Genomic DNA, 15,489 nt, shown 5'->3' on the forward strand with positions numbered 1-15,489 from the left:
TGCCCTTTTGGTCCATCTTCTATTTCTATCATAGAATTTCTTAATGGTATACTTTACTCCTACTTTGCTTTAGGATTCTTCAGTTACATGCAACAAACTATTCATACCTACTATATGTTGTTCCATTGGTGTCTATATGATATACAGTTTTAATTCTTCAGAAGAACTAAATGCATTTGTATGACAGTGCATAGTCATACAATAACACTAGTAAAATGTTACAATTAAAAATACAAATTCCATAAGTGTTAGGAATCAATAAAAGAGATTTATAATTTCCTGAAGTTAATCCAGCTTGGTCTCCTCTTGCTTTTCAACTCTGGGCTATTCTCATCATTCATCTCTACTATCTCAGTTATCCAACATTACAGTGTTGGACAACTTGTCCATCTAAATGTAGGTCGAAATTTTGAAAATAAACAATATTTATCCACTTGGTGTTCCCTGTGTGATTGGTTAGGTAAAGTTTCTTGAGTGATTACAAACATATTCCAGGAAGCTCTATAATATTCTGAGTCTTGGGGCAGCTAGGTGGCGCAGTGGATAAAGCACCAGCCCTGGAGTCAGGAGTACCTGGGTTCAAATCTGATCTCAGACACTTAATAATTACCTAGCTGTGTGGCCTTGGGCAAGCCACTTAACCCCATTTGCCTTACAAAAAAACCTAAAAAAAACATTCTGAGTCTTAATGCAGTAAATATAATGTCCTGTGCAAAAAGGAGCACGTTGAAGACCTCACAATCCATAGGAAACCTTGCATTAAACTGAATTCCTGCTAGGATTTTCTTCAACACATGAACACTTTTAGTGAATAATATATATATATATATATATATATATATATATATATATATATATATATCCCTTTCTCTAATTTTTATTATGAGTGTCGTTGAACAAGAGTATTTCTATCATTAGTCAATACAAGGAATCCTGAATGAAGTAGATACTACTTGAAAGAAATTTTTCTATAAAAAAATTTTAAAATAATTTTATAACTATACATAAAGTAGTTATATATAAAGTTTTTTATAAATGATAAATAAAATAAATCAATTAAGGAGCATGTATTAATCACCTACCACATGCCAGATACCATGATAGGTGTTGGGAATTAAATACAATAAAGTTCTATAAAGTTGGTTTCCTATTAATATAATTATCAAGGATGCCTTAAATTTGTATTTAGATAAACTCTCATAAGTATAGAGAGAATAGACACATCAATCAATAGATACAAATATTTTCTCATTTATCCTTTTTCATTATTAAGAGAATTAGTGTTTTCCCACTGCCTTTGATATCTTTTCCTTTTTTCAGGTATTTAGTATACGAGTCTCTAAATGCCCTCACTGTTATACTGCCTTTAGCATGGATCTCCATATATGTTTGGTCCAATTTAGCTTCTTTTTCATGTTTGGTCATTCCCTTACCTCTAACTTCTATTTTTCTCTAAGAAATTTGAGGTTGTTATGGTTAAGGTTCAAGTGAAATAATTCCATTGTCTCATGGAAAATTGCAATTTCATTATTTTTTGCAGTTTTTTCACATTTTTCTTCTGTTTACAATCCTATTTTCATCTTGGAATGTCCTTGGAATGACTTTTCTTGCTTAAATATCTTGCCACACATTTTAAAATTTGTTTTATCCTCCATAGTTTTTCCCTGCCATATGAGACAGTGCCTTTCATCATATTTTAAAAAAAAAGATTTTGCAGAATGGTTTATATTCTAAACTGGTGATGCCTTGGCAACCATTTCTCTCCATTTGGCAAGTAAGTTAGATGTTTACTGACTAAGATACTTTCTGGAAGCTCTTGATTGCCTTGTATGGCAATTAATTTACATTTGTTATACTTTTGGATGAAAGTATTGTAGTCACTTTCAATATCAATTTAAACAATTGCTTGATTAATTCAAGGTCCAATTATTTTAATTGTGCTAAAGATCATTTTTGTTCTTTTTTAAAATTAGTTTTATGAATTTGAATCTTTGCTATGATGAGATAATCTGATTGAATATGGTTTGTTGCTGATGGGAATAATTCCTACATCAATAATAAAATTTTGAGAGATGTTAATGGCCTTTTTTTGGTTAATAATTTTAGGTTTATAAATTCAACTGACAGGAATCTATTCATATTTTAAACATGAAAATATGTGGAAACATAAATGGAAATATGTTCCTGGGCATCTTTTTCTTCCTTCTTCTTATATCCTCATCACCCCAAGGAGTATACACATACAGAGATCAATGTGCTATTATAGCACTTATGGTGAGTTTCCAAAACACTTTCAATTCTGATGCCAAAGTTATGGTCTTGATTAAAGGAGGAAAAAAGGATTAAATTGTGCTATGCAAAGCAATTTCTTTCCATGCCTGTCACCTATCAAATTTAGTCACCAAACAGTGCATAATCAACTAAATGTAACAGAAGATCTTATAGTGTGGTTTCAGAAATAAAGTAAGCTCTATTTTTAACCAACTCTGACTAAATCTTCTCCCCCTATTTCATTCTGCAACATGTTATGATTATGTAGACTGATCAAGCTACATCTTCCCCTATTTCTTTAGCATGTCTCAACAACTATTAAGTTAGAATTTGAGTTTTGATGAAAACAGGCTAGGATTTGGAAGAAAATTGATACTTTCAAAAGCTCAATTTATGCAGATATTTTAAATGGACTTGCACCCTTTGAAATCCATAAGCATTCTCAGTGCCACCATTAGAAAAAAAAAAGAAAGTTAATTCAAAGCTAACTCAAATCCATGGTGAGATCAAACTGAATTCACTTCAAATTGAATTGTATATTGAAGCATTTGTACTATATCAAGACTTTAATGTAGGAAAGTCAAAATGATAGAGTAGAGGCAGCAACCTAAATGAACTCTCCACATTGCTCTCTAGATAACTTAAAACCATGTAGAATTCTGGAGAGACATAGCCAGTGAAAGATCAGGATGAAACATTTTTCCAGTGGGGTGAGGGTTGGTCTGAAGCACACATGGCAAATAACTGCAGTAATAGATCTTGGAAGTAATCACAGAGGTGGCAACATGAACAGTGTCCAGAGCTCTCAGGTAAGATATGGTAAAGGAGTTGGACAATAGATCAGAGATTAGAGGTAGTTCCAAACTGAAACTGGGTGTAGGACTTGGTGCTGTTTGGCAACTTTCTTGCCCATGTGTAGTTCTGGGTCATATTTCCAGGGTAGAGTGTTTGTGGTTGGTCAAAAGGAATAGAGTCCCTAGTTGGCAGTTCGAGGGTACAGAGGAGTGTTAGTGCATATGGCTACAGGGAAACTGGGATCCTTTCTGGGTAAAGATCAGTACAAGATCAAGAGAGTTGTGACCACATCTCTTTCTAGAACATATCACCTTGAAAGCATCCAAACATCAACAACTATGTCTGAAAACAACAGCACAGAAAAAGTCTGAATCTTGTGACAGTGCCCAACACCTACCCAGATGAATAACTTGTTCAGAAAGTCAATATTCAAGAAACGGACAGGAAAAATGAACAAAAACAAAAAAGCCTAAAAAATTCCAAATACAAACTCAGAAGAAGACAATATGAAAATAGCTACAAGCAAAACCTAAAAAGGAAAAAATAAATTATACATAAGCACTATAAAAATTCCTGAGTTAAAGAAAAAGATAATAGTAGTAGAAGAAAAATTGGAAAACAAATGAGAGTGATATATGAAAATTATGAAAAGAGAATTGAGAGTCCAATAAAAGAGACACAAAAATATACTAAAGAAAACAATGCCTAGAAAATAGAATGGGCTAAATGGTAAAAGAGGCACAAAATTTATTGAAGAAAAAACTTTAAAAAAAGCAGAATTGACCAAATGGAAAAAGAGGTACAAAAGTTCATTTAAAAAATAACTTCTTAAATACTAAAATTCATCAAGTAGAAGCTAATGATTGCACAAAACATCAAGTAGCAATAAAACATAGTCAAATGAGTGAATAGAAGAAAATATGGAATATCTCATTGAAAAAATAAATAACCTGAAAAATAGATTGGAGAGATAATTTAATAATTATTGAAACTCCTGAAATCTAAGATTAAAAAGGAGCCTAGATATCATATTACAAATGAAAATTAGCTCAACATCTTAGAACCAGGGGGTAAAATAAAAATCAAAATAATCTACTAGTCATCTCCTGAAAGAGATTCCAAAATGAAAGCTAAATATTAATAGTAAAATTCCACAGCTCCCAGGTTAAGAAGATATTTCAAGCAGTCAGAAAGAAACAAATCAAATATCAAAGCACATAACAGTTTCATATAAAGGACTGGGGGTGGGGTGGAGGGGAGCTTAGAATGATATTTCAGAAGACAAAGGTGGTAGTTTTCAAGCAAGAATAACCTTCCAAGAAAATCTGAGTATAATCCTTCAGGGAAAAATAGATAATGAAATAGATCACTTGTAAGCATTTCTCATGAAAAGACCAGAGTTGAATGAAAATTTGACATTCAAATATGACTCAAGAGAAGCCCCAAAAGGTAAATATGAAAGAGAAATCATAAAATACTTAGTAAGTCTAAACTGTTTACATTCCTACATGGGAAATAATAAATATAACTTCTAAGAACTTTATTATTATTAAGGCAGAGAGAAATATGCATAGACAGAGGGGACATGTATGAGTTGATTATTTCAAACAAAAAAGAATGGATGAAAAAGAAGAATGAGAAAGAAGGGAGAATAGGGAAAATTATCTCACAAAAAAGGTATAAAAGGAAGAGTTTTTACAGTGGAGGGGAAAGTAGGGGTGACGGACAACACTAGAATTGGTTCAAAGAGAGAAATAATATTAAAATTAGAATAGCAAATTTCTTTGATAAAAGTCTTATTTCCCAATTCTATAGAGACCTGAGTCAAAGTTAAAAATTACACCAAATGGGGGTGGCTAGGTGGCACAGTAGATAAAGCACCGGCCCTGGAGTCAGGAGTACCTGAGTTCAAATCTGGTCTCAAACACTTGATTACCTAGCTGTTTGGCCTTGGACAAGCCACTTAACCCCATTTGCCTTGCAAAAAAAACCTAAAAAAAATTACACCAAGTGATAAATGGTCAAAGGATATGAACAGGCAGTTTTCAGAAGAAGAAATCAAAGTTATCTATAGTTATTTGGAAAAAAACTCTAAATTACTATTGAGTACATATTGAAACATCTCTACATTTCATCTAGCAGATTAACATCCATCAGGTTAACATGACAGATAAATAAAATGGCAAATGTTGGAGAGGATATAGAAAATTAGGAACTCAAAAATACCACTGCCTGCAGGGGAACTGGGACCCTTCCTGGGTAAAGACCAATGCAAGATCAAGAGAGTTGTGACCACATTTCTTTCTGGAACATATTACCTTGAAAGCATCCGAAACTTCCAAACATCAAAAAGTAGGTCTGGTCAAACAATTCTGGAGAACAATTTGGGACTATAGGTCTAATGAGCTATAAAACTGTGTATATACTTTGATTCAGCAATGTCACACTACTAAGTCTGGATTCCAAAGAGATCAAAGAAAGAAATTGAAAGGAATTCCAACTGCAGAAATATTGATAGAAGTTCTTTCTGGCAAATAATTGAAAATTGAGAGATTTATACAGTTACATTTGTACAATTGTATATTAATTGAGAAATGGTGGAATTAGTTGTGGTATAAAGATTTTGATGTAATACCACTGTGCTGTAAGAAATGACAAGGGGTATAGTTTCAGAAAAACCTATTTCATAATGAAATGAGCCGAAGAAATATATTATTATTCACAATAATAGCAGTACTGTAAAGATGATCAACTATAAAAGACTTAGCTACTTTGATTGATTTAATGAAAAATGACAATTCTAAAGATTTCATAATGAAAAATACCTATTCTCAGAGAGAATGTTAATGAACTATACGTACAACCTGAAGTTTAATTTTTCTACTTTATTTTATTTTGTTTGGAAATATAAATGATTTTACATCCTATTGCTTTCTTCTTAATGGATGGGAAAAGAGAGAAGATTTGGAACTCAAAATTTAAAAAAAAGTTAAAAATAAATAACTTTCAAAGCATCATTAGCATAGAGATAATAATTAAATCTATGGGAGATAAGATCACTATGTAGAATGGTATAGAAGAAGACCCAGGAAAGAATCCTGATATCCATAGACTATGGATATGGGGTAAGATGTGGAAGAGGATCCAGCAGAGGAAAGAGAAGGAGCAGTCAAAATGGGGAAAGAACCCCAAAAGAATGGTGTCCTAATAAACCTAGAGGAAAGGGATTATCAAGGAGGAGAAAGTAGTTAAAGGTTGTAGAAAGGTCAAAGAGAATGAAGATTGATAAAAAGTCATTCGATAAGAGCTCATTGGTAACTTTGGGAAAAGAACTTGAAACAAGTAGAGGGGTTAGCCTTGGTAAGAGTTCTGGCCACTTCATCATATGAGAAAAGGGTTCAGGAAAAGCTATTGGAAGAAAACACCTGAGTGATAGAAGAAGAATAAGGGGGAGGAGGAAGTTGGAGTTCACAGCAAATGGCTAGAATTTTTTCCCATAAAATATGAAGCAAGGTTCTCACCTGAGGAGTGGGGGGTGGGGAGCAAGGAAGGTCTGAGGAGGGATTAAGATTTTTGGAAGAACCACTATGGTGAGTGATTGATAAATGAGTTATGGTAGCATTACTTAATAGTGGTGATAAACTTCTGGGAGGACATAGACTAGAGTTAAAGAGAAAGGGAAGAAATGAATGGATAACTCTACATTGATGGAGTAAACATCTACAATTTTGAGATAATAAATACAAAATATTTTAAGACTCCCTAAAGGGAAAAAATAAAACAAAGAGAGTTTAACTAATGTGTTAAAAGACAAATGTTGAAATAATCAAAGAATTTGAAACAGGGGTCTGAATTGTCAGTCCAATGTTGTAATCATCACACTATATCTCTTCCCTTGGATGAAGTAGCTACTATGTGTTAGGCATTATACTACATCAGAGATGGGGATCTATTTCCCTTACAAGGGTCATTTAGATATTTATAATATCATTCTTAGGCTATATTTCAGCAAATATTTAATTAATTCACCCTTATAAAGGTCCCAGATTTATTGAATGCTGAGTCCTACCAGTGGTTGCCTTGGCAATGCCAGACCAATACCTCCCAAAGGTCAGAGGTTCCCCACCCCCTTTACTAGGTGATGGACATATAAAGACTATATGAAAAGCAGTTCCAGTCTTCAAGGAACTTAGACTTTACTGGAGGTTGTGCAAGATATCCACATATTATAAATAGTTCATGATATAAGTGTAATTTGAGGATAGAAAGAATATTAATAACTAGGATAAAAACAACTTTCATAAATGCCTCTTTATTTATTGTCATTTATTATGATTGATAATTTTTCCCCTTTGTCTAAATAATTCTTCAAACACCCAAATAGGGACTCAATGTCTTCAGAAGATAATGTTTATAATTTAAACTGTTGATAGTCACTCCTCTGAATGATATGCATTCTTTAAATCAGATTATATTCACCTCTTATGTCTTACCCTGTTTTCTCCCAAATCCAAGTATTGTTCCAAATTCAGAATACTAATTCATCATAGAAGTTAGGCAATCTAGGTTGATAGACCATTATTTGTCTAAGAAAGACACTAAGATTGTAAAATTAAACATTTGTGCTCCATGTACATATGTAGTATTTAATACACATTTGCTGAATTGGCCACAAATTAAAGTATGAATAAAATCTAAGAATACCAAGAAGATAGCAAGATATGTTAGTTTTACAATATTTTGAGAATGAGGGAGACATGGGCATACTTTTAGGTAGGAGAGAATGAACCAACAGAGAGGGAAAGTTTGAAAATAAGTATAGGTTATGTGAGCTGTCTGAAATATGCTAGTTATCAAGCATTTATTAATTACTTGCTGTGTACCAGAAAATTGATGATAGGGATACTAAGACATAAATGAAACAGTCCCTTCCCTTAAAGAGTTTATACTCTAGTAATATGGTAGAGATGACCATGAGGAACAAAGTTTAAAACAGAAACTCATCAATTTTCTTATTCTGATATAATGCTGATTTAATATCTAGTGCTTACTTTGAAATCAAAATACATTGTACATGTATTTGGAGGGAATGGAGGAGATATATATTTTTTTAAAAGGACATAATCAGGGGCGGCTAGGTGGCACAGTGGATAAAGCGCCGGCTCTGGAATCAGGAGTACCTGGGTTCAAATCCAATCTCAGACACTTAATAATTACCTAGCTGTGTGGCCTTGGGCAAGCCACTTAACCCCAATTGCCTTGCAAAAACCTAAAATCAAAAAAAAGGACATAATCAAACCTTTATAACCTACTTCACAGACTTATCATGAGGAAAGTGCATTATCCCTATAAATATAAGCTTGATAATGATGTGCTTAAATGGTCTATTCAGAAATCTTGAAAAGACTACCCTGGAGGTGGTAGTCCCTTGACCCTGTCAACTTTCACACATGGGATGCACTGAGAGATCTTTTTTTTCCAGAAAGCAGATATTTTGCCCAAATGATGAGTGGGAATTCTCTCCTGAGCACCTGTGAATTGTTTATGCTAATTGAGTTAGGGCAGATGATTGCTATGTGGGTGAAATTTTAATCCACTATTTTTTGGATGCCTTATGAGAGGGTAGGTGTTTATTAATTGATTGTATTTCATTGTGTTTCTCTGTCACTATATCCCTTCTCTCACTTTTATTTTCTTATTTATGAATCTATAATCACTGGAAATAGCAAAACAGATTTTTGCTGGGGCCAAGGAACCAGAATTCCAGAAAGGATTTTGTTTGGATAAATTGCAAGGCACCAGAGCTTTATCCAACAATAATGTGCAATGAACAAAGGATTCTGTTGGCATAGGAGTGAGCCCTGGCACGACCCTATGATTTATTGACTGTTTGGTTGTTCTAGCCAGTATTTGTCATCATCTCCCTCCTCCTCTGCTCCCCATAATACTGAACACCCCATTCTCTTAAAGATGGGGCTAAAAAAAAGACTGATGTGGAAAATTAGAAATCTAAAATAGAGTAAGTAAGAGGACAGGTGGTAGGCTAGTTAGCAAGCTTGTCCTGTAAATAAAAGTAACATTTCACTTCCAAGATAAATTTGCAGAAAGAAAAATATATTTTGGGATGGGAGAGAAATGGGTCAGTGATTTGTCATGAACCATGGCTGGACCCTCACCAAAGTAATCAGAAAGGAAACAAAATAGTCAAATACAAACTAATAGGACAACAAGGAGGAAAAAATCCCCCCCTTCGAAAAAACTCTCTCTCTTAATTCATTTTATTTTTTATTTATTTTTGTTTTTGCAAGGCAATGGGGTTAAGTGACTTGTCCAAGGTCACACAGGTAATTGAACTCAGGTCCACCAGACCCCTAGGTTGGTGCTCCATTCCCTCCCAATACATGTACATTGTATTTTCATTTCAAAGTAAGCACTAAATATTAAATCTATCCACTGAGCCACTTCACTGCCCCTCTTAATTCATTTTAAATATACCTAGATATTTCAGTGATCTGTGACGTTATTTTCATAAGCACTATCCCCAATAATGAATATAATATCTGAGATCTACTTGTGATTCATTACCTCTCTTTGAACCTCAGTAGTACCCTGTATTCCTGGGGCTCCTTCCTCTAATTGGAAGATGGAGTGGTCCTTCTGGATCCTCCATTAAAGAAGGTGTGGAGGCCAACCATCTTCTCAATTTGCATCACACTACATTTCTTCAAACATCTCCATCAGGCCTCCGCTCTGGGGGGGTGGGGGGAGGATACCTTTTCTTGCTCCCCAGTCCTCCAACTTTTTAGCTTTCTTTTTATGTGCTGTCTTCCCCATTAGAATGCTGGCTTCTTGAGATCAGGGATTATTTTTCTTTTTGATTGCATTTCTATCCCCCATTACTTAGCAGAATATTTAGCACATAGTAAACACTGAATTAATGCTTGTAGACTGACTATTGCTGTTGACTTGCTCACATACTACTGTCACTTAACATACAGAGGGTCTCTTGATATTTCACTGATATAAATGGAACACTCAGATTATTCTTCAAGTGGATTCACCCAGTGATTTTTCCAGTCATTCATCAGTCTGATTATATCTTTTAGGTCACTTCAGTCTTATAGTTCTTATTTAATGGTGTTAGAGTCAATTCATGCCCACATTAACTTCAATGTCACACAATAACTATCTTGGGATATTTTCTATATGTATGCATGTAGCTATAATGTATAAGTATATGCATATTACATGTATATAGAAGACTGACCTTGGGGTCAGAAAGACCTGAATTCAAATCCAACTTTAGATACATACTAGCTTTATGACCTGAACAAATCTCTATCTTGGTTTCCACATCTGTAAAAATGATAATAAAAACAATAGCACCTTCCCAAAGTTGTTTTGAGGATGAGATAATATTTGTAATGTGTTTTACAAGCCTTAAAAATATAATAAGTAATGGGATGGATTGTGGATTTGGAATCTTACAGAAAGTCTTAAGTAAGATACATGAGAATGGGTAAGTCTTCATGATCTCTGACTCTCAGTTTCCTCATCTGTAAAAAGGGGACCTTTTTTTGGTTTTGTTTTTGCAAGTCAATGGGATTAAGTGACTTGACCAAGGTCACACCATTAGGTAATTATGAAGTGTCTGAGGTCAAATTTGAACTCAGGTTCTCCTGACTTCAGGATTGCTGCTCTATCCACTGTGCCATCTAGCTGCCCTGAAAGGGGAGTTTTAATTATGACTCTAGCATTCTCCTCACTGAATTGTTATAAGACAAAAATGAGATAATATGTAAAGAGTTCTTGACAAACCTTGAAAAGATATGTACATGATATCTATTACTATTTCTATATTTGATGAAGAAAGCCATGGATAGCTGGTGGGTAGTGTGTCTTATCCTCATATCCAACCCAAAATGTTTCCATTCACAGGCATTTCTTCAGAGACTCTCACCCACTCTTCCTGGGGCTAGTAAGCTCCTAAAAAGACTTAATATTCTCCATTGCAAGATGAGATTGGAAAAGATGATCACTAAAAAGAGTCTGCTGATCTTCTAGGCTCCTTCAGCAACAATATTTCTCTATCTCCTACCACTGCTCAGCACAGTGTTATTCTCTTATTTAACTGTACTAAACTAGGTGGAACAACACATAGAGGGAGGCACCTCTCTGGGTTGCTTGCCTTTACTGTCCTCTTCCTCAGTCATGAAGGTGAGAGGGTCACAGATAAAGCTGATGGGGAAGACAAGAGAGAGGATCTAATCCTAATATGACCTCCTTTCATGCTGAGCACTTCCATGAATTCATTTATATTAAATAGAATTGCTACAGCTGAGAATAGGAGGTTGGGAGGACTTTGTGATACAATACAAAGAGAGGAGAGTTAGATAATTAACATTATGTGGTAAAAAGACAATGCACAAACACAGAGATGAACAAGATAATTTGGAAATCCTCTTTTTCAATGCTCCCCACAGTTGAGAAGAATTATTAAAGGGATTGAGACACTGAAACACTTAAGAAGATTCAAGACATATTGACAGGAATGAGAGGCAAAGTCCAGAACAGGGTTAATAATTGGAAGTCTTCTCCCCTCTTCTTTAGGGGCAGTTAGATGGCACAGTGGATAGAACACTGGTCTTGGATTCAGGAAGACTCATCTTCATGAGTGCAAATCCAGTTTAATATACTTACTGGTTGTGTGACCTTAGCAAATCACTCAACTATGACTTAGTTTCCTCATTTATGAAATTAGCTAGAGATGGAAATAGCAAACTACAGCAACCAATAAAAACCCCAAATGAAGAGTCAGATTATGCTCTGTTTAAGATGATAAATTCATAGATAGAGCCTGGAAAAAAGGACCTGTTATTCCAATTAGTTCATCCTCCTCAGATTACAAATGAGGAATCTGGGGTCTTCAAAGAAGTGACCCACCCAAGGTTATATGATATATGAGGCAAAACTCAAACCTAGGCTAGCCTGTCCTCATGTTATGCTGTGACCAAAATGATGGGAATTTCTTTCCAAGATTAGCTGAGTCCTCAGGTGCTAGAAATGCAGTTTATCTCTGCCATAGTTTAAAATTTTCCAGGTCATAGACTCATAGTTTTAAAGATAGAAAATCTGTTGAATCCATATCTCTCATTTGACAAATTAGTAAACTGAAGCTTAAATAGCCTCCCTCATCCCTGGTTCTGAGATAATACAGCTATAAAAATGACTCTGATTTCGAATTTAGGAGAGAGATATCACCTTTCACCCATCTGTAAATTGTGGATGAAAATGCCCTACTCCTTCTTCTCTAATCAATCTTTTAGTTATGGAAACAATTGACAGAGTCATGTAAGTGTTACCTGAAAGGTAGAACATTTGAGACATAATTCCTATCATTTAGGATTTTTGGGAAAAAGTCTTTATTTCCTTTGAAATGGACAATATTTCCTTCCTTTTTGAGGAAACAAACGTTATTGTTTCCATTTAAAATGATGGCAAGCACATTCTCAGAAAATAGAATCATTGAGCTGGACCTAGAAATGACCTCAGAAGGCATGTAGTTTACCTCATTCATTTTATAACTGTGGAAACTAAGTTGTAGAGAGATTAAATGAGTTGTCCAAGATCTCATAGATAATACATGTCAGAGGATGGACTTGAATCCAGAACCTCCAGTTCCTAAGATACTGTTCCTTCTCCTGTATGTATCAACTTGATCTGTTATCAAGAACTACATTTGATTTTCTTTACCTGAAATGCATTATTAATTTGTTAAAGGAGACTGACAACTCAACCAAGAACATTTTTTTTAAATATGAGCTCAATCTTTTGATTCCCAGTAGCAGCTACCCAGTTATGGTTTCTTATTCCCTAGGTCATTGCAACCCAAATGGCTTGTCTGTAGTTAGCACTCATTACTAAAACCTCCTAATTTACTCTATGATAAAGGATCCTTTGAATAATAATATCAACATTAAGTCTTGGTGAATGGGAGTCTTCCATTCCAGATATTACTGGAAAAGGATATTTTCTGAGAGATTATATGAATTGTAGCTACATCCCAGTGACTCTGACCATTAGTGAAACAGAGATTAGCAGTCTTTAATTAGTACCCATTTTCAGGCTTTTGAAGTATACCTTAAAGTAATAGAACTTTCACTATCCTATTACCCCCAGTGATCCTAGGCAAAAGTGGTAGAATTTTCCTGCCTTTTCCTTTTATTATTACCTTGAGCTCCTTGACTGTAGAACAGTCTGTGAGCAGATTCAACATCCAGAAAATAATCCATCTTTGGGTAATCCATCCTTGATGTGGCAAATGAACTGCTTCTTTAGTTTCAAGGGGAAGAATTCAGCTCCGTTCCTAGAGAATGGGAAAAGTCAAGCATATTAAAAAACAAAATCAAGCAGCCAACACCTATCTTTAGGATATCCCATCCTCTCTACCCAATTTCCTACTTCCAAAGCATGCACCTTAGTCTAGTTTTCCTATTAGGAATTTAAAATTTAACCACTAAATGAATATAATAAAAAATACTAATAACAACAGCAAAGACTGAGCTGAAGAGAGAACCTACCTGTTCTTCCTTGCTATACAGTGCCTACTGATGGACTAGAAATTCATCAGCTATTGAGTTTTTGAAAGGATTGTTTGATAATCAGCGTCATTAAAAAAATGCCAGCTGTTCTTATCACTGAATCTCAATTGAGACAAGCAAGCAGACTGAGCACTCCCCCGAAGGTTCCAGTATGCTTTGCCTGTGAGCAAGAGACTCCTCTCAAAGACAACATTGCCTTTATGACACATAGTGTGACATGTTCCTGAGAGGAGTGCTGGGAATATCATCCCTTCCTGACATTCCCTCCAACATCTAAGGTTAATCACTGAAATGCACCAAACAGCATTCTGCCTTTAAAGAACCATTTGGAATTTGCTCATCAGAAACAATTAGCTTCCTATTGTAGAAGCCACACTGTTTTGAAAGCTAGCCTGTCACCAACTAATAAACTTCATTAAGAAACAATCAGCTTGTTGGTTTTTCCCTTTTAAGCACTCTTAGATGCTATTTTGTTGTTTGCATGAATGAAGAATTCCAATTTCAATAAAACCTTTTTAAAAGGAATTAATAAGACGCAGTCATTAAGAGCCACACTTAGAAACACCATCGAATTGCTTTTCCCCAGGAACAGGGAAAATTTTAATTTAGGAAACCAATTCTGATGAGAGAACTTTGAAAATGCCCCTAAGCTTCAACTTTTGCTTCATTACCTACCCCCATGCAGCTTTTCCGTTCTGCCCAAGACCAGGACAACCAGCAGAGATAGCTAGAGGAGTTCCAAGCCAGGCTTCTTTGATCTAAGTATCACCAGTATAAGTAAATAATTTTGATTGTATGATTGGAACTATGATGAATAGTGCATATCATTTCTCCAACTGGACTTCCCTTATTAGAAAAAAATGGCCAGAATGTTACCTTAGCAACAGAAAGTGACGCTAACATCTGCCTCTGTATAGCTGAGGTTACCAGGAAAAATCATCTTTTTGCTATTTAAAACTTTTTCCAGAAAAAAACATAAATCTATAGTCAGTCATCAAATAAATCCATTTCTCACTCTATTCCCCCCTTGCAAGCTAGGGCTAAGAAGGCTCCTTCTGGTTAACAAAAGGATTTTATTGTATCTAATAATTTACTCTCATTGCCTTAAGTCCCTTGTCTGACTTGCAATTACAACGCAAAGAATGTGGAATGATTTCACAGCAAACATAATGGAAATCCCAACAAGAAATGGTTCAGGGACCACCTGTTCTTATCTTTCACTAAGCTATTTTATCTCAAGGCTTATTTATTAAGTATTTTCCTGCTCTTATAAATACACAGATTAAGCATCAGCATCATATACAGCCATAGGATTTTCTTCCCCTCTGCAGATCAGTCATTGCACAAGAGCTTTAAAAAGCTGCTGGATGATTCCCAGTCATTTGAAAGAGAAAATGCAATACGGATCTCCTAAATCTTTCCCCCCGAAAAGACAAGACACAGGAAATAAAGATAGAGAAGGAGTCTTAAAGTTAGAAGCTACTCACCAGCAATTATGGACCCCCTTCCCTCATGCTGCAATGCATGAAGTAGAGCTGTGTACTGTTACACCGGAGCCTGCCAGCCAAAATGAACAGTTTCTAATTTTCCCTTCAAATGCGATCCAAGAGCACTGAGAAAAGAAAAATGATGGATTTGCCTATTTTATATTATGATGAAATGCAACCTTTAAGTAGAGATCTAAGCTGAACTGCTTTTTTTTGAACACATCAGACTGCTAATTTGGGAAAATGGAAAGGTTTTGTTTTACTGTCTTTTATATATTCTCTCTGCTACCCCCTCAATTTAATTTGCATTTAAAATTATTCTTATGTCTCTACTC

The 15,489-nt window shown here is 34.9% G+C and overlaps 1 protein-coding gene across 2 annotated transcripts in view; it reads right to left on the reverse strand.

Moving 5' to 3' along the window:
• Positions 1-15,236, reverse strand: part of PHACTR1 (phosphatase and actin regulator 1) — a 652,586-nt gene extending 637,350 nt beyond the window's left edge. The window contains exons 1-2 of one of the 2 annotated variants that reach the window (XM_074207811.1): positions 15,155-15,236; positions 13,298-13,432 (exon numbers count right to left, since the gene is read on the reverse strand). In XM_074207811.1, the coding sequence (XP_074063912.1) occupies positions 13,298-13,373 (76 nt within the window). In that variant the 5' untranslated portion in view covers positions 13,374-13,432; positions 15,155-15,236. Of the gene's footprint in view, positions 1-13,297; positions 13,433-13,646; positions 13,866-15,154 lie in introns of those variants that run through there. The other variant, XM_074207810.1, reaches the window with a different exon arrangement.
• Between the last annotated feature and the right edge of the window lie 253 nt (positions 15,237-15,489).

The sequence above is a fragment of the Macrotis lagotis genome, chromosome X, assembly GCF_037893015.1.
Source record: "Macrotis lagotis isolate mMagLag1 chromosome X, bilby.v1.9.chrom.fasta, whole genome shotgun sequence".
In the NCBI taxonomy this organism is placed as follows: Eukaryota; Metazoa; Chordata; class Mammalia; order Peramelemorphia; family Peramelidae; genus Macrotis; species Macrotis lagotis.